Here is a 19,855-nt window from a genome sequence, read left to right on the forward strand (position 1 = left end):
ATCTTTCCACTGTAAAGGACCTGCCGCCTGGACATTCTGATGAGGGGAGGGGAGGGAAGCCTCTGCTCAATTTGTGACTGTTTCGGTGGAGGGAGAAGCTTGCCCTTTGCTAGAAGGTTCTTGTGCCTTTTAAAGGCCGTTTCCTCCATTTGCATTTTTTATCTAGAGGCTTAGGGTGTGTGTGTGTGTGTGTGTGTGTGTGTGTGTGTGTGTGTGTGTGTGTAGATGGGTCATTAGGCCCTGAGATGGAACCCATGTCTGTGGGTGAGAGAGCATTTGCCCATTAGACCCATGAGCAAATATTTTTGCTGTGTGCTGGTCCTGTTAACTTATTTATTTGGTGCAGATCAATTGGAATATCAGCATGGACCTGAGCCGATTTACCACATTCGTTTATGTGTGTGTGTGGAAAGAAGGGAGAAGGTGGAGAGAGAGAGAGAGAGAGAGAGAGAGAGAGAGAGAGAGAGAGAGAGAGAGAGAGGGAGAATATGAGTTGTCAGAGGACAAATTGCAAGAGTCAGTTCTTTCCTTCCACCGTGTAGGTCCCAGTGTTTGAACTCAGATCGTTAAAATCAGTGGCAAGGGCCTTTACCCACCCAGCCAACTCACTGGTCCCTAGATCTGAGAATATTTAATGTGCTTCCCTATGAGGAGGTATTGAAATGACCAGGCCCTAAGCAGCCTACTAAAGCTGAAATAGAAAATTCCAGTTTTGTACAGAAAGAGAATCTAAATGTGATTCTGTTGCAGATATGTTCCTAACTTTACAAGAAACCTTGCCTTAGATGTCTTTAAATACCAATCATTCAGGGTTTGCTTAAAGTAAAGCCTTGCTTTCTAATTAGAAAACAGAGTTTGCACTTGGCAGTTGCCCCGTTAGCTGTAACTGAGCTCCGCCGGGAGTGCCAGTCACACAGCTAAGTGCGTCCATCATCCTGCAGCAACGGCCACACCTAACGGTGTCTGTCTTTGTTCTGAATTCGTAGAAGGAGCAACACACAGCGAGCACCGAGCCCTCATGTCTGAACTCAAGATCCTCATCCACATTGGCCACCATCTCAATGTGGTCAACCTTCTAGGCGCCTGCACCAAGCCCGGAGGTGAGTAACTGCTGTGGCTCCGCCCACCTGCGTGGGACTAACAGTGCTGGTGGTGTTCCAGGGAGCAGTCCTTTGCAGAGCCCTAGATGTGCTAGGCTCCAGAGAGATTCAGTGGACTCTCTAATCAAAGGATTCTGCAGCATCCTTTGAATTGAAGAATGTTCTCCTCACAGGGAGATGTTTGCTACTTATACAGTGAGTGTTCGATGGGCAAGATGAACACCCCAGACCTCGGAAGAAAAGAACCTCAAGTCAGCTCCCTTTTTTCCCACTGTGACATCTCAGCTGATTGCTGATGTTTCGATTATGCCTGTAGAATCAGCTTGAAAAAGAAAAGTTACAGCAGGAGGGATTGGGGTCAGCTGATTTCTGTTCCCATGAGAGAGTTCCCATATAAGACTTCTTCCAGGGCAGTTTTGAGCTTATCAGTATGCTAAGTTCTTAGCGAGACGTGTTCGTGAAGTGCATTTTCCTGTCGTAACTGGCGGTATCATTTGCAGGGCCTCTCATGGTGATTGTGGAGTTCTGCAAGTTTGGAAACCTATCAACTTACTTACGGGGCAAGAGAAATGAATTTGTTCCTTATAAGGTATGTTGCCGTCTACCTGAGCATGGTCACACATGTATATCTCCATCCACCTGAGCATGGCCATACATGAAAGCGGAGAAAAACTCAAAGCAGCTTCACATGTGTCTTTTCGTTGAAATTCTTTGCATGTTTTCCTGGTTATCTTAGCATCCACTTAAGGGGATTGTGTGCTTCTCATATTTTATTTTTAGGACTTTAATCTCCTGACCCATTATGATGGTGCTAGATTTGATTAAAGAAAGGGTAGGGCAGACGGAACATTGGCTCTGAATGATAGTCTGTCACCTCAGCCATATTTGGCGCCATGGAGGGTGCGTCCCCCTGTCAAGGGGGCACTAATGACAGTGTGTCTGAGTATGTTTGGAAATGTAGCACTTACCACTTGACACCAAAGAGAAGGAGCATGGGCGTTGGAGAAGGAACACTGGTAAAACTTGCCCTGCGTTTCATCTCTGTAGGATTCTAGACTTGTCTCTCTTTTTTGCTTTTAATAGTCTCAACTGTGTGTAACCTCGCCATGCATGAGAGACCCATCTTGTATTCGAGGAATTTGCACAGTCCCTTCTTTTCCAGAGCAAAGGCGCCCGGTTCCGCCAGGGGAAAGACTATGTCGGGGAGCTCTCTGTGGATCTGAAGCGTCGCTTGGACAGCATCACCAGCAGCCAGAGCTCGGCCAGCTCTGGATTTGTTGAGGAGAAATCCCTCAGTGATGTGGAGGAAGAAGAAGGTACCTGCCCTTGCAGCCTGTCCCTAAAGCACACTCTTGTAGAAAGGGATGGTGACAAGATATTCAGCCATGGGGGAAAGCTTCACGTACGAAAGAAATCTAAATTCCTAGGTAGCGTCCAGTCAAACTTAACGAAAGTATGGAAGCCCCAAACAGACAGTGAACTCTACTGGGAGTGAAAGCAGGGTTATCCTGAGAAGTCTAGGTAGCTCAGTGGGCTAAGCTGTCACTAGCAATCAAATCAACACTCTGGTCCAATACTGGATGAGAATTTATTGGAAGTAAAGGTTCAATTCCGTGTTTGGAAAGGGCAAGGGAGCTTTATGGGGTCTGGCTAGTCTTCGTTGCCGTAGGTGGCTCAGATCCAATAGGTAACATGCGTTAGCAGCACACAGAAGCCCTTTGGGCATCTCTTCCCGACCTTCTCCAAGATGGGTGAGGACATGGCCATTGTCTTCACTCCACCCTAGCTAGCTTCTCCATCTCCAGTCACATGCCTTAGTCTTGCCTCACTTGGTTGTGATCCCAATGATGCTTTAGTGGTACGTATGGGTGGAGCTGGACCTCGGCCTCTCCACTACTTCAGTCAGCGCCAGGACACACTGTAGGTCTGCCTTCATCATTAGTAGCAGGCACCGCTGTGTGATGAAAGAGACAAGGATGCCTGATGCCTGGTGGTCTTGGGATGTGAGTGTAGACAAACCCAACCCCACTTCTGTTTCCCCTGCCCCAGGCTGACTGATAGAACTGGATCCAATTTCTTTCTCTTGGAAACCATACAGGCAGCTGGTGGTTAGGACTTGGGCTAGAGGGCATGGGGAAGCTGTTAGGCCTCTCCTCATGAGGTCTACCAGTAAGTGGGTCGAGCACCCTCTTGATCACAGTTGGTAGCCAGTAAGTTGGAAATGCAAGGAGTTAGGGGTGGAGGGCTGAAGTGTAAATGGCTTGGAATTGCAGGCCAGGACTTTGCCTCTATTTCTTTATCTGGAGAATGAAGAGAGTTTCACTGTTCCTAGCCATTAGCATAAGAAGTCATCAAGAAAGAAGTCTCAGCTTTCTCAATACTAACAAGTCTGTTATGGCAATTGAGTTTGTGTTTACTCTGGTCTTGTGTCCAGGAAAGAGACAGTAGCCATATCTTATCTGATAAGTTAGGAGAGCATTTCAAAACATCCAGGAGTGCCTCAGTGTTTATGTGTATCGGTTGTGCTGTAATAAACGCTACCAACTTATGCAAATCCATCTTTCTTCCACGCCTGTGGTCACTCACTCCTCTCCGTGGAGGAAAGTCTCCTTTCCAGGACAGACTTAATATGTTTGCTTCTCGTCTTAAGTTTGAAAGTGAGAGAAATAAATCTCTTTCTGTTATTTTTAGTTATCTGTTGTGGACTGCAGTTTGAACTTTGGTCTTTGTCCCAGGAGACAAAAGCCTAGAGAAAAAAGATTTGATGACCCTCAATATTGTTCTTTTATTTTTAGAGTTTCTTCATAGGAGCTATTGTTTTCCCCTCTGAATTCATGGGAAAACAAAAACAGCTTGAGATAGCAGACTTTAAAAGGTCCTTTTTCTCTTCTTGTTGTCTTCACCGATTTCATCTCTCTTCTCCCTTCTGGATTTAGTGACTCAGTTTGACCAAAATGGAGAAAGCATTCTTTTCCCCAAGGAGTATGATGAAGGCTAATGGTTTGGGGTTTCGCAAATGGGCAGGTCTTCTGCTTCTGTCTCCTGAAACTGACTCTCGAATCTTGAGATCACAGGGCTACTAACTGATGGGAACACTCAGCTGTGTCCTCTTGCTCTTCCCACAGCTTCTGAAGACTTGTACAAGGACTTCCTGACCTTGGAGCATCTCATCTGCTACAGCTTCCAAGTGGCTAAGGGCATGGAGTTCCTGGCATCAAGGAAGGTATGACAGGTCAAGGGGACAGTAAGCTTTGTGTTCAGATCACAGGCTTGGGAATGAGACAGCGCTTGCTCTGGTTGGAAAGTCATACATCACTTTTAGGATTCTTAAATTTGTTCCTCTGGGGAGGCCCTTTTTCTGTGAATAAAAGGTGGCTAGAGCATTCATGAAATTCATTCATATCAGTAATACTCATTGACCAATTACTAAGCGTCAGGTTTTGTTTTGAATCTTTTTTGGGGGTTGGTAATTTGTTTTGTTTTGCTTTCTTCAAGAAAGTGTTTCTCTGTGTAGCACTGGCTGTCCTGGGACTTCCTCTAGTAACCAGGCTGGCTGGAACTCACAGAGATCTGCCTGCCTCTGCCTCCCGAGTGCTGAGATTAGAGGTGTGCTCCAACACCTCCTGGCTGACTACATAGACTTCTAAGTGCCACCGTAGTGACTCAACCAAGACAGCTCTTCCCGAGGTTTCAACACTTGTAGCTGATGAAACAACCAATAACCAAGCAGCACAAGGGGAAGGTTAGGAACAGATGTTGTGAGAGGAAGCAAAGCGGGAAGAAGCTTACAGAATATATGAAAATGCTATGTGTCTGCGTGCGCACATGCTAACACGCATGAACTTCAACGTTATGCAAGCTAAAGGAGGAACTCTTTACTAAGGATGTGATCTGTGCAGCTAGAAGAGGCAGGGAGTAGAGTCCTGTAGGTATCTTGGTGTAGTGGGGTCTATTTTTAATTTATTTTACATTCACCACCATCCATCAAAAAGTTATTTGTTATTTGTATAATTAGAAGCCAGGAAGGCCAGGCATCAGATGCAGACGATTAAAACAGCTAAAATTAGAAAGTAGGCCAAACAAAGGCTGAGGTGGGACGTGACAGGGGACAAACATTCCAAAGGTTGTAAACAACACTGAGGTGGGAGGGAGGTTGGTGGAAGTCACTGGTGACCTTGGGAAGGGGGCGATATGTAAGAAAGGTTCACATTATATTCAGGAAAAGCTCTCTGTGGGTGAAGTGTATTTGCTGCAGGTTCCCGAGGGAACAGAAGGCCTTAATAATTCGTTTGTTTTCTTTATCGTTATAAGGTCCCTTGCCCCTCGCCCCACTGAAGTTTAAAGTTTCTTGACAGCGTCTAGAGCCTCGGAATCTTAGATAGTTCTGCCGAATATTTCTTGCACTCTATTTCCCAACAAGAAGGGAGAGAACCAGGGTCCTACAGGATCGTCCCAAAGGGAAGGACTTTGAGTCTTTTTCAAAGGTTATTATTTTTGTAAAGGCCAGAACTCACTCTTGAGCCAAGTAATTTCTTTTGTCAACTAGAAAGAAGAGTTGATATAGTGATTGGTGAGTGGGGAGCCAGAATCCTTTATTTTCTCTTGTAACCACGAGGTGGTTTTGTTGGTTTGTTGGTTTGAGATATATATGTAACTGAAAAAAGGAAGCTCTTTGGTTGAGAGCAAGTAGAGATGCCATCTGTTCTGTGGCCTTTCCAATTTTACTGTCTCACTCTAGACAATGCTCTCCTGAGTATTCTGGTGCAAGGGAGACTGCCCTTATTGACCTGGGGTGCTGGGCAGGGGAGAGGCAGTGGTTCCCAGCTCCCACGGTCACCCCTGTGCTGATTGGGTCTCTTATGCAAGCCTTTCATTCATGTCTAAAGTTCTTTGAGGCTCTTCTTCCCTCTCAGTTGGTGCTTAGGTGCTTGCTGAGGGCTGTGAGCACAGAGTGACAGGGCCCCTTAATAGCTGAAAGTCAGATCAAGTTGGAAGACAGAAAGGAGAGACCAGTGTAGGAACTGCAAATCCCGAGGCTTAAAGCTGAGCTTTGGGGAACTTTCTACAGAGTCCAGTCCACTCACGCTGGCCAGCCTTGCCGGGGTTGACCTTTTCTGTCATATCGAACACTTTGAAGCAGGATGAGTACCGCTGTGTACTGCCTCCGGATCCAGTCCAGCTTCAGTACCAAATGAAATAGAAAGCCAACCGAGCACACCCAGCCAATGAGAATCCTCACTTCTCCTTTCCTCACAGCCATTGAAAGCAAATCTATTCTGGGATCCCCTTAGAATAACCCAGTTCAAGGCACAGAGGCTGCCAAGGGAAAGGATGTGTGGATGTGATCCGAGACACATTTTAAAACCGTGCCCATCATCAGACTGTAACCAGATCATGTAACGCCAAAGGACAGGACTGTTTATGGAATAAGCAGATGTGTCTCAGCGAAACACACGGGCCTCTTTCCTGACCGGTTGCTCTAAAACTCTACCCCACTTCTTGCTAATCAGATGGTTCTCTGATGTCGGATTTTTTTTAAGCATGAGGTCACAACAGATGTAAAAGAGATTAGCTGTGTGGAGACTTAGCACGATCCTGTTCTTTTCACAGTGTATCCACCGGGACCTGGCAGCGCGGAATATTCTCCTCTCAGAGAAGAATGTGGTGAAGATCTGTGACTTTGGCCTGGCCCGAGATATTTATAAAGACCCAGATTATGTCAGGAAGGGAGATGTAAGTATCTAGAGATGAACCTGGTGGTCCATTCGAACGCAAAATTCAAACTTTGTGGATCTGTGTTGGGAAGTGAAGAAAGTGTTTTCCTTAGAAATCTGCTAACTTGGGTTCTGATGTCTTGCTCTCAACCATTTAGGCCCGACTCCCTTTGAAGTGGATGGCCCCAGAAACGATTTTTGACAGAGTGTACACAATTCAGAGCGATGTGTGGTCTTTCGGCGTTTTGCTCTGGGAAATCTTTTCCTTAGGTGAGTCACTTCTCTTTGACCCTCTCCTGGGAGCAGAGGAGGTGATAATAGTGGATGAGCCCAATAAGTCCTTTTCTCCTCTGTATTTTACCTTCTATCAAATAGAATTTCTTAGAAGATTTAAATGGTAAAATCAAGAATAAAAACAAACAAAAAAAACTCTGTAGGCCATAAGGATGCGAAAGAATCAGGATTACGGGCTTTTTATGGTGATTGCAAAGCTCACGGTGCTCCTGTCCTTACTCTAGGTGCTTCCCCATATCCTGGGGTCAAGATTGATGAAGACTTCTGTAGGAGACTGAAAGAGGGAACTAGAATGCGGGCTCCTGACTACACCACCCCAGAAATGTAAGACTCTGGAAAGCACCCTTCTTGCTTTTCACACAAATTCTCCCCGCTAAGAAGGCGAAAAGGCCTTCCATTGTGAGCATCGACGTCATGGCCTAGTTTGTGTTTGGCCCTTTCTCTGATGCCTTCCTTGGTTACCTCAAGCACCATCATCACGTTACTGTATTATCTATACCAGAGAGCTTTTATTAAAGGTTGATAAAGATGTGTGTTAAAGAAGACCCTTTTATAGACAGTTGGACATGTGAGTGCTGACATCTGTGTCTCCTATAGTTTCGTATCTCTAGTTAGTATCTCAGTTCTTGATAGGCTCTTTACAAACACTTCCCCCATTTGAGTACTATTTTGACTTTTAGTTCTTGGAAGAATGACATGCTTTAATGAAACCAGTGTCTTGCTTGTCTAGGTACCAGACCATGCTGGACTGCTGGCATGAGGACCCCAATCAGAGACCCTCGTTTTCAGAGTTGGTGGAACACTTGGGAAATCTCCTGCAAGCGAATGCTCAGCAGGTTTGTAACCCTCTGCTCCAGAAGCTTCCACAAAGACCCTTCAGGTCGAGGGTCTCTGGTCTAACAGTTAGTCTACTGCCTGAACACTCACGAGGCACCATGTGGTTCTCTGGGTCACTGAAAAAGGAGCCTCTGCCTTCCAGTTTTGAGCAGTAATGATTTCTTAAAGCAATAATTGCTCTTTAGACTGATAGGACCCTAATTCATACCTTGAGAATAGGCAACTCTGGGCTAGTCATAAGTTGCAGGAACTATTCTCTTCCTCTATCATGTGGGTCCAAGAACTCAAACTCAAGTCATGAGGCTTGACTGAAGATGCCGTTACCCTTTGAGTCATCTTGCTGGTCCGCACCTACTTGTTTTTGTGTTATCTCTTCAAATGTTATTCTAAAAAAAAAAAAAAGTCTGCTGAGTCTGATAGTGCATGTCTGTAATCCGAGAATTCTTAAGGCTGGAACAAGAGAATGACAAGTTTGAGGCCTGCTTGGGCAGCATAGCAAGACTCCCTCAAAAAACAAAACAAACAAACAAACAAAATCAAAATCCGATTGACTTACTGATTATCAGAAATGGAAGGAATTTCAAGTCATTTTTAGTAAATTCTGCAAGCGAGGCCAAAACAAAAGAAACATGCAAATCATGCCAAGGCAGTACTCTGGCCCCTCTTGGTGAAATGTCAGGCTGTCGTGGCAGTTCCAAAATGGGATTGGGCCCCCTTTTTTGTTGTTGTTAGAGTTTGTTACTGCTCGGTGTCCCCTATTCCAGTTGCTTCCTTTTTCCTTCTGAACACTTGAGGGCCACGTCTATTTTCACCAAAGAAACCTTCCAAACATTTCAATGTATTGGATCACCTTGTCTTTTCTGCCTCTTGAGAAATAACAGCAGATCGCACTATTGGGAATTCCTCTGCTCCTGCTGTCCTAGGCCTTTCTCTTCCCTGCCTTTGGATTTTCCATTGCCTTGGGATGTAGAGGCTCGACTTGAGGCTGTTCACTTTGAAGGTCAGACTCCTGTGGAGGTCTTTGTGGAGAATTGATTCATAGGCTCCTTGCTCACCCATTTCCTCCACAGCCATTGCTGGCTTTGTCTTCATGGCAACCATGGCCTCTTGTCCCTTCACTAATCCAGTTTTTCCTTAGTCCCTTTTAGTAACCTTCTTCCACACACCCCTTTCAAGTGGCCTTTTGTTTCTGTCAACCCTTTTCCAATACAGTCTTGAAGTCTTGGGTTCAGATATGAAAGCGGCGTGCACAGCCAAGACGCCCCCCTGCCCTTTGTTTCTCATGAAAAGGCCCTTGAAGGATAGCAGCCATAACAATAGCATGCTGTGTTTATTGTTTCAGGATGGCAAAGACTACATTGTTCTTCCCATGTCAGAGACACTGAGCATGGAAGAGGACTCTGGACTCTCCCTGCCCACCTCACCTGTTTCCTGTATGGAGGAAGAGGAAGTGTGCGACCCCAAATTCCATTATGACAACACAGCAGGAATCAGGTATATGGCCAGCATCCCCTCAGGGGGGCTTCAAGGGCAGCTCAGGAGGTGGGGGTGGGAGGAAGACATTTGTTCAGCCTGTCTGTCACTCACTACTTCTAGCTAACTGGAGTTCTGACATTCACAAGGGCCGTGCTCTCCAAAGGAGATCTGGAGAGTTGAACGACCTCCCATCTGCGGCCCATATTGCTGGCACAATTCTGCCGTTAAGAATTCTAAGCCTTGTGGGAGCAAATAGCTAAAATACCACAGTTTGTTAATCTCCAGGGAAAAAAAGAGAGAGAGAGAGCCATGGTAAGGAGACATCTGTATTAAAATCGTCCCCGTGTACACTTTTATTAAGGTGAATTAAATGGCTTAGGAAAGACTCAGGAAGGAAGGATTCTGTGCAAATCTGAAACATACCAAGGGCTCTCGGGTGAGGAGACGGCACACCACAGGCTGTGTCCTAGAGAAGGGCGGCACTCTAGAGAAGTTTGTCCCCTGTCTGAGTTTCAGCATTCTATTTACCTGCTGGGGCGCCTAAGTTTATTCAAAACAAATGCCATGCAGTCCAGTCTTGGTCTGTGCAGGGTTCTGCAGGGAGCTTTTGGTGGGGTCAGGTAATACCTGTGCATGAGGAAAATGCTGGTGGGGCTTTCCACAATATGACCTTAGCATCGCCTTCCCTAAGCCCAAGACAACTTGACTTTGCTTTGGGTATTATTGTGCTTCTATGAGCAGACCCCCCCTGAAAACATGGGTGTTGCTTGTCTTCCTGAGTGAATCCAAGCTGTAGAAGGAATTGGGCAGCTGGGGAGGCACCAGCCCAGTGGCCATGCTGCAAGGAGGTTAAAGAGGCCTAGAAATGATGTTTGGCCCTGAGGAATCCTGAGTGGGGGGAGGGGGAGGGAAAGTTAGATATCAACCAACACGCTACCATTGCTTTTATAACAAGAGCAGTCAGTTTTCCCCGAAGAATTTTTTTTTCTGTATATTATCAGATTTCTGACTATGCGAGAACTCTAGATTTAGACCAGACGGCAAGTATCATCTAGGCACAGGTCTTAGCTCTCCTACATGAAGCAGTGCAAAAATATCATGAATAAAGATGTAGACATGAGAGCTTGGCAGAACCAGGTGCGATGCCTGGGTCTGCCTTTTAGTAGCCCTGAAACAAGTCCCATATGGTTCGCCCCTCCCCCAGCCCAGTCTCTGTGTGAGGGAAGGCAGGGTCACTGTTGTTTGCGAATGGCCACTTGGAGGATTGCACACTGTCATGGCTATAATGTATTTCTAAGTGCCTGGGACTTTAAGGGACTTCATAAAGGACAGCTGCTAAGAGAGTGGCTTCCCATCCTGCCCCCAGAGAAGAATGTATCTATTCTGATTCCAGCCAGAGGGCCATTTTCCCTCCTTCCAAGGAGAGGTTCTCAGAGAGAAGAGTCATAAAGAGAAACTCGCATGGATGCAAAGTCCTAGTCCATTCTGGCTTTACCATTGTTCTTGCCAGGCTGTCTTGCCTTCTCCTCAGTCCAAGAGCCATCTGATGGCTCACTGTCTTCGTCATGTCCTGTGACAAGACAGAGGAGAGTTCAGAGCTGGGCCATTTGGCTTGCTGGGTTCCTGGAATGTGGTGCTAAGCAGGAGATGGAGCTGTATTTGGGAGATAAGCATGCCAACATGAGGCTGGGGCTAAAAGAGGACTCGCTAACATTTATCCCCAGGATTGGGACAAATGCGACACCATGCTTTTCAGCCCAGCCAGGTTTGGCTCAGATTTTCTGCCTCTGAGTTTTGAAGGAGCCTTCCCAGACTAGGTTCTCTTTTAGCTATCCACAAACTGAAAAATAAAACAGAAATTGGAAGCTTTTTCTTTACGTTCCCTCTCAGCTCCACTATTTTTCTTTTTATAAACAACAAAGCCCGCCATCACCTTACAGTGATGTAAACGAAGGCAATGTGGATTAGAGCTGGGAGCACACTGCCCTCACTAGTGCAGGAGTCTCGCGTGGTTCAGCTTCTCTGGGGGAATGTGCTGAGGCTAAGGCTCCTCCCCAGGCATGTTCTATCTGTTCCCATGCTTCCAGGCAAGGAGAGATGCTGAGTCTTTCTAGCTTTGCTTCCTCCTTATATGTTTCAACCCCATTGCGTTATAAATAGAGCTGGGCATGAGCATCACTGTGGGAGGCAGCCTCTTGATCTGTTGCCCCTTTAAACTATTTTTAAAATATTTGTTCAACAGTTCTGTGGAGAAGAGGGAGAGGGGTGGGGGCAGGGAGGGCCACTTATGTCTAGACTTAGCTTTGTCTCCAGTTTTCCCCATGGATCCTCTGTGGCCCCGAGTGTGTATGCTTCCCCTAAGAAACCCAATATTCGCCGGTCTTGTTTCTCCTGGAGGGCAGCGTGTGGACCATCTGTGGCTGCTTTGTCATTTTCCCTGGTAGTTCCGCCTCCCATTCCCAGCAGTTTAGCAGAGATGTCTTTGCAGTCCTCTCCCCCAGAGCAAGGCTTCGGTACACACTCTTCTTCCCATTCTGAGTAATTGCGAGTAATTAAACATCCAAGGTGGGGTGATCCCTGAGAGAGCCTGCTAGCTTCCTAGCTTCGTCTTGGTTTGGCCATCACTGCTTGAAACGGGGCTCTTCTTTCTCCACCTTCCATCTACATAACGATCCCTAGTGACTCAACCCACCCACTCATCACAGGGTCTGTGCACACATGGGAGCCAGAGCAAGGCTGTGCCCATAGTAGGTGCTTAATAAAGACCCGAGCAAGATGTCTGTGGCTTTCTTGCTTCTTTTCCATCCTGCTACCCATGGGGTGAGGAAAAACAACCCCGTGTGGGCTTTGGTGCCTGGTTCTACCCTTCCTCTGCCATTTTCTCATTGAGCCTTGGCTTCTTCATCTCCAATGGTAAATAATGAGAGATCTGTTTGGGAGATGGCGGGGAGCAGATGCAAGGAGACCTTGGAAAATGCTTTGTCATTTGCGAAGGATCATACCATTTTGAAATCAGAAGTCAAGGATCTGAGTCTCTGGAGGTGGCTATGTGCTATCCACGCCTCCTCACTCTGCTGGGTTGTGTGGAATGCAGGCACTGCTTCAAACTTCCTGCGCATTCCCTTTCTTTAATCAGATTCCCTGCCTTTCCGCTAGATAAGTGTGAAGTCTCCTAACTGGCTGTATTATTGCCTCTGGCCTTCTCCTTCTCAATCACAGCCAATTCTCTAAAAAGTCTATCTGGTCATGCCAATCCTATGTTTAAAACTTTCAGTAGCCTTCACAACTGTAGTCTGAGATTCTAGTTATGTGATTTTGGACCAGTGGATTTTGGAGAGGTTACCATGAAGACGCCGTGAGGCGATGTCTGAAGAGCATTCAGCTCAATTCCTGACCTGCGGTAGAACCCCAAAGGTCTTCCTGACTGAGCGGATAGCCATGATCCCAGCCTTCGCTGACAGTCACGACTTTCAAGGAAGGACCAGAGTCAGCAGGAAATGGGCTTTGCTTGTCCCCTGAATTGGATGTCCTCTTTCCTGTGAAGTCTCCTGAGGGAGGGTGTCACTGGGAACCTCATTCTGTCCTCTGTGTGGGGAGGAAACGACCTCTTGGAGAAGAGAAGAGGCACTCAGCTTCTAGTCTTCAACTCTGACCCGACAATGCCCTGTGCCAGCAGTCTGCTTATCGTGGAACAAGAGTGAAGAATACTCTTATTGTCTCTATGGACCTTCTCTTATCTCCCTTTGGGCTGTAAGAGGTTTGGATAGGATATTTTGGACTCCCCCAGTGGCAAGTGGCAAGGAAGAGCAACGTCCAGGGACAAGTGATGCGTTGTCTGTCAAGTCTCACTCTTTGAAGGTCTTTGGAATCCAAAAGAGGAAAATAAAAGATAGAGTTTTGTGCATCCTCAGAACACCAAACTTGACATTTGCTGTGCTGTTCACCTTCCTGACAACCTTGCAAGCTAGAAAGAATAGCTATTACTTATGCCTGTTTAAAATGGAGCAGCATAGCCATGCTCCCATTTCTACAGTCAATGTTAGACTCAAAGTTAGGCAGTGTCTTGAGACTCTGAAGCATGGCTGAGTAAGACGCAGCCCACCTCCCTCTGTGCCCTAGATCCGTATTTCATGGTGAAGGAAGAAGTTGACTTGAGATCACTGCCTAGCACAGTATCCTTTAGAGAAACCAAAGGCGTTTCCTCTGCCCAGACTGTCAATACTGTGGGGGACACCTTTTCTATGGGCTAGAAAAATAGAAAGCCCATGGCTCTATATCCGGAGCTCACTGGAGGAATCCCTTGCAGGCAGGCAGGGCCCATCAGAAGGCAGCTGCTGTTGAGTCAGCTTCCATTGACCTGAGTTCAGCCCCGGGCCTCAGAAGCATGAGTCAAAGGCACAGGGTCTCCCTTACTCTTTTCAGTTATATTTTACTTTTAAATGGACTTCCACAGGAAATTAAACCTTCTGTGTGTGCTAGTAAAGGAAGACTTTGTTTTTCTTTTTCTTCCCTCCACCCCAAAGGCTGTTTTGAAGGTTGCTATTAAACTTGTGGTTGAAAGATAATGGACGTAGGTATCACTTGAAGCATCTGCGGTCAAATATACCAACCACTCCAACGCAGATAAATGTTTGTTCTCTTGCAGTCAGTATCTGCAGAACAGCAAGCGAAAGAGCCGGCCAGTGAGTGTGAAAACATTTGAAGATATTCCACTGGAAGAACCAGAAGTAAAAGTAATCCCAGATGTAAGTCCATCTTTTATAAACAGTTGTAGAAATAAATTCTCAGGCTGAAATGCTAGCTAGATAAATATTAGCTCAAGCGTTTGAGTCTTGGAACCTCATGAAGGTTCTCCTTGAGGGTATGTGCCATGGGGTCATTACAGAGATGGGTCTTTGGTTTTGCCGTAGGAAAGGCACCTGGACCAAGGGTCAAGATAGTCCAACTGTGTGCTCGGTTTCACTCAAGGGCCCACAGTGTCACTGTGCAGAGAGCAGGAGACCCCAGTGTCCTCGGTCGTGTCTCCCTGGCCTAAGTCTACTTCCTGGGAGCATTTGCTTCCCTTGTGACTTGCACAGTCTCTGGCTGCCATGCCCTTACCCTCCTTGGCGGGACACTTAAACGTATTGTCTGCTAGGTGGACTGGAAATGGGTTTAAGGGAGCTGGCCCTGTGCATACTCACTGTCCTCTCATTGTCTCCTAAAAAGGACAGCCAGACAGACAGTGGCATGGTCCTGGCATCAGAAGAGCTGAAAACCCTGGAAGACAGGAATAAATTATCTCCATCTTTTGGGTAAGACTCAACCAAATAAGAAAGACCTTTCAACGGGAATTTTTGAAAGGACCTAATAAAGACATTCAGTGTAGATGAAGTTTTACTTTTCAGGGCATTTGAAGGTTGATGACATTAATATCCCAAATAAGCAATTTGATAAAGAACTGAAATAAACCCAACACTGAAATTGATAGGTCTGAAAAAAGAATCTGAAGTGAGTTAGAGGGTTTCGTCAATTTCTAATGACCCAACTTTTGAAGGCTCTGGAGCGTCTGAGCATGTGATATAGGTCGACATATCGACTGTGATCCGTGGTGTTTGTGGCCCTGGCCAAACAGCAATGACATCAGCAGACGCCACGATCATGAAGAATTACAAGTTTGCAGTCTGAAGAATTGCCAAACCTGTTCCTAATTAACTTTATCTGTAATTAAGAAAGATGCTATGTAAATAAATACAAAGTCACTGATTTAGTGTATTTAAATATTATCCTTTGAATCCTTCTCAGTTGTGGGAAAGTATTAAATGTGATCTTGAGTCATTCATCTCTCATGGCTCAGCAGCAACGTATAGTTGCTTTGAATAAATATACCTGATTTCAACATAAAAATTTATGAAATTCTATAGTGAAAAGAATAATGGGATAATAGTAGTTATTTATTTGCCGGGAGGTTCATTCTGGGTAGGAATACAAAAGATGTGCTCCACTTAGGACGGGACAGCTGTGTGAGATGGGAACCCCCAGATGTTTTTGAGCTATGCTTGTCAACACTAACAATGGTGACAGTAAATTTTGCTGTTTCCTGTAAAGTCCAGCGAGCAACCGTGAGCACCAATTGTATGCTTCTTTCTTTGACTCAAACCATATTTATCCAGAACTATTAAGTGGCCAACATTATGCCATTGTTTGAAACACGAATTGGTTTTGGTCTGGGGAGGGAGGAGTGGATTGAAAGGGGAAAAATGTATTTCTAGCTCTTTGAGAACCTACTTTAAACCATATCTTAACACAGAATAAATAAACTCTTCTCTGTGCGGTTTTTATTATGAATAATGAGGCTACGGCCCCTGAAAGGGCAAACCCTGAGCTTTTCGGTCCACACAGCCTACATTTGTTAGTTTTGACGTGATTACTGTGTCATTGAAAACATTCTCCAGTTGCTGCTGAGTGACTGAATCCCCAATTTGTCCAAAGAATGTGGTTTTGATGAGTAAAAAGCAGTTTTTGACATGTTTGGCTTGCCTGCACACAGTCTTTCAGGGTTTTTTTTTCTCAACAAATTTATTAACATCTTTCATAAGCCATGTAGTCCCCTAAATGACCGAATAGGAAAACCGCAAATGAACTTTTAGACCATCCTAATTTTATTCATTATCATGAAAGAGACCCCTTGGCTCCAATCATTGTATACAAACTTGTCAATCATCAAGGCTGTAAAATGTTCCACTGGTTAGGGGCTCTGCATACCTCAGCAGAACTGCCTTTTATCTCCTCTTGGGCTTGAAAGACTTGGACCTGAATGAGAGGACTTATCTGCCACTACTAACTCAGGCTAGTACCTGAAAGTAGACCTTGTCTGAGTGAGCCTGATAGTCTGATTAGGGCAAGGAGAGATAGGGGCTGGTGTCTCTGGAGGAGATCCCACCTCCTTGGAGCTGGGGACGGGGTGAGGGTGAAGAGCCAAGGGGCCATCTCCTTCTCATCTCATCTGGTTACCATTTCTTCCACAGCGGGATGATGCCCAGCAAAAGCAGGGAGTCTGTGGCCTCGGAAGGCTCCAACCAGACCAGCGGCTACCAGTCTGGGTACCACTCAGATGACACCGACACTGCTGTGTACTCCAGCGAGGAGGCGGAACTTTTAAAGCTGATGGAGGCCGCAGACCATGCCGACTCTGGGACCACGTTGTGCTCACCTCCCGTTTAAAAGGAGGCGCTCTCACCCTGCTCCCCAACTCCCGGGAATCACCTGAGAGGTGCTGCTTAGATTTTCAAGTGCTGTTCTTTCTACCACCCGGAAGTAGCCGCATTTGATTTTCATTACAGAAGAAGGACCTCAGACTGCAAGGAGCTAGTTCCTCAGGGCATCTCTGGAGAAGATGGCCCATGACCCAAGAATGTGTTGACTGTACTCTCTTTCCCATTCATTTTAAATTGTGTATAATGTGCCCTGCTGTGGGTCTCACAATCAGCTGAAACAAAAGACATTCAAACAGTGGCTCTATGCTCCAAGAAGTAGCCATACCAGGGCAACGGACACCTCTGTAAAACTGTGTGAAATGGGCAATGGTAGGGCTTCGTGTGTTGAAGATGGGTGAGATGCCGAAAGACTGAGTCTACCTAAACGGCTTCGTTGAGGATGTGGGCTCTGAGCCAAGTGTTAAGTGTGGGCTGTGGACTGGTAGGAAGGAAGGCGCAAGCTTGCCTGGAGAGCGGCTGGAGCCTGCAGATGCATTGTGCTGGCTCTGGCGGAGGCGGACATGTGGGCTGTCAGGAAACGCAAAGGCGACCGGCAAGGGTTCTGGTTTTAGAAGGTTGCGTGCTCTCTGCAGTTGGGCTACAGGCGAGTTCCCTGTGCTGTTTCCTCCTCCTAATGAGAGTTCCTTCCTCACTCTTACGTGTCTCCTGGCCTGGCCCCAGGAAGGAAATGATGCAGCTTGCTCCTCATCTCCCAGGCTGTGCCTTGATTCGGAACACCAAAAGTGAGGACGTTCGGGAGAGGTTCGCGACTCAGGGTTCTGCTGGATGGACACCCACATGTCTGTCCCGGTGGCAGTGTCTGGGGCCAAGGACCGAGGGTTCTATGTCAAGTTGTGGTGGTTAAGGCTCACGCAGGATGTAGCCACTTGTTCTCCCCCCAACCCCACTCTACTCTCACACCCCAGAATTTTAGCTTTGTGGCCTCTTTCTGGCAGAAACGCTGAACTGGCTTGTTCACTCTCCGGATAAATAAGCACTAGCCAGATTTCAAAATTACCTTATAGCCGAGGTTATAGCAACATCTACTGTATCACTTAGAGTTTTAACATAGAAAGCTATGTCTACTGGCTTTTGCCCTTGTGCTTGGCGTTTTTCAGAAAAGAAGCTGTCCTTTCCATCTGGTGCCATAGTGTGAAAAGCTGGGAACAATGGCTGTAGAACACGCTATGGACACATATTTATAGTCTGTTATGTAGAACAAATGTAATATATTAAAACTTTATATTATATATAATGAACTTTGTACTATTCACATTTTGTATCAGGATTATGTAGCATGACAAAGGTTATGAGGCTTTCATTAGCTAATGTCGTTTTATTAAAAACATCGAGAAGCTCGAAGGAATCCTTTCCCAGGGGATATGCGCTATGCCTGTCATTTCCCTCACCTCGAACAGAGGAGGGGGCAGCAGATATAATGTGAGTGTGTTCCACTTGTCCTGGGTCTCTATTCTTATAAAGATGACTATTTTCATCAAATGTTTATAATGCTTTATAAACCAATAAACGTATTCAGAGTAAAACGATCTAGGGGCATCTTAGTATCACAGCTATTCCGTGGTCTCTCCTCTCTTCATCTTCATTACAATCATAATCCATACAGAAACTCGTCCTTGTTACACCCTGGCAGTGGTGACATTGTTAACACATGGACTGTCCGGGTGAACCTCGGAACTCAGGGGTGAGAGATTCCGAAACTGAGCTGGAGGCAAGGAGCTGATGCTTGGCTGGCTGTAAGGTAAGAGTGTAAGATCCGTGGCTGACATTATCCAATGACTGCTTTTGCTTGAATTCAGAGGGCAAAGCAAATCCCCACCCCAGAGTTACCTTCAGTAATGCTGAATGCTGTTGTTTGCTTGCGTTTTGTGGTGACAGGATCTGTAGCCCAGGCTAGCCTCCAGCTAACTATGCAGCCAAGAATGGTTTAAAACTTACGATTCTAGCCCCTCCACCTTCACAGAGCTGGGATTCTGGGCACGCACCACCATATCTAGATTTTATCAGTGTGTTTTTGTAAACAAAAGGTTTTGAAATATTTATCTAATCAAACATGGCTCTCTTTTTTTTAGATGGCTTTTGGGTTTTTTTGTTTGTTTTATCTTAAGCACTCTTCCTCAAATCTAAAGTAACACCAAAATTAATGTTTTTTTCCCTTATTGATTACATTTTCATTTACCAGAGGTTTCTTTTCATACCTGGGATGAAACGAGGTCTAAGCTTGGTTACAAGCAGATTGTCAAAGATAGCAGTGCGCTTCATGAAGTATAACCCTCACCTCCTGAAGCTGGAGGAATGTTGTACTGCACGGCTCTTCAGCCTTTACCATCTCCTCCCCAGCTTTCGGATGAAAGTGGCTGTGCATGTGTGTGCTCCTGCCAACCAGGGGTGTGGGCTGGGATCGGTGCACCAGGGCCTTGTGGGGAGTTTCTCCCCCTCCCCATAATCTAGCCTCTTCCAGTAAAGGAACTGAAAGAGAGCCTAGACAAGCCAGGGCCGAGAGACCGCAGAGAAAAACAGGGCTTTCTTCCCTATGGGGGGGAAAGGTTTCATTTCACACAGGTGGCTCCTGGCACGGTGTCTGATGTCAGGAGTTTGGATTCCAGTGGAACTCCACACTCTGTGGACAGCACTTTTCCCGCCCTGTGCAGGATGATTAGAGGCAGGCGAGCTGCGGCCTCTTCCTCCTCGCTGTCTTCCGTGTGTTCTATCTTAGCTGCTCTCTTTCTCCTCTCCTGTCTTGCTATTAAAGAAAATCGCTGTCATGTTTGAGAGTGTTTCTTGCATGGTCTTAGGTTCCAGACTTTAATTGGAGACATTTGGTATGTTGAAATGAGACTCTGCCTGTACCTCCAAGGCTTCTGCCCTCCTTCCTTCATGTCCTTCACCATGTTCCCTGTGTGCTCAGCTTCCGTTCCTCTGCCCACCAGCCCCCTTCTTGCCCGTATTCCTCCTGCAGCTGCGAGTCTACTCCACAACATCACAGGAGAAGAGAGAGAGTGGGAGGTTCATTTCTGGTCCCTGTTGGGCTTCCCCATCAACACGCACTATTTTGTCCTTTGTAATGGAAAGAGAAAGGTCAGAGCCATAGCTGACAACCTCTAAGCAGCTAACTTAACCCAACTCTCCCATCTCTTAGCATCTCCCTTTCTGCCTCCAAGTCAGACAAGTATCCTCTGGT

At 46.2% G+C, this 19,855-nt stretch overlaps 1 protein-coding gene across 1 annotated transcript in view; it reads left to right on the forward strand.

The window, feature by feature from the left end:
* The window catches only part of Kdr (kinase insert domain receptor), a 43,894-nt gene extending 25,691 nt beyond the window's left edge, over nt 1-18,203 (forward strand). The window contains exons 19-30 of the mRNA XM_075942974.1: nt 987-1,100; nt 1,601-1,689; nt 2,263-2,416; nt 4,226-4,323; nt 6,711-6,833; nt 6,973-7,084; nt 7,333-7,432; nt 7,839-7,944; nt 9,288-9,439; nt 14,067-14,166; nt 14,630-14,715; nt 16,429-18,203. Of these exons, the coding sequence (XP_075799089.1) occupies nt 987-1,100; nt 1,601-1,689; nt 2,263-2,416; nt 4,226-4,323; nt 6,711-6,833; nt 6,973-7,084; nt 7,333-7,432; nt 7,839-7,944; nt 9,288-9,439; nt 14,067-14,166; nt 14,630-14,715; nt 16,429-16,624 (1,430 nt within the window). The 3' untranslated portion in view covers nt 16,625-18,203. The remainder of the gene's footprint in view (nt 1-986; nt 1,101-1,600; nt 1,690-2,262; nt 2,417-4,225; nt 4,324-6,710; nt 6,834-6,972; nt 7,085-7,332; nt 7,433-7,838; nt 7,945-9,287; nt 9,440-14,066; nt 14,167-14,629; nt 14,716-16,428) is intronic.
* Nucleotides 18,204-19,855: the final 1,652 nt, after the last annotated feature.

This window comes from Microtus pennsylvanicus, chromosome 12, assembly GCF_037038515.1.
Source record: "Microtus pennsylvanicus isolate mMicPen1 chromosome 12, mMicPen1.hap1, whole genome shotgun sequence".
In the NCBI taxonomy this organism is placed as follows: Eukaryota; Metazoa; Chordata; class Mammalia; order Rodentia; family Cricetidae; genus Microtus; species Microtus pennsylvanicus.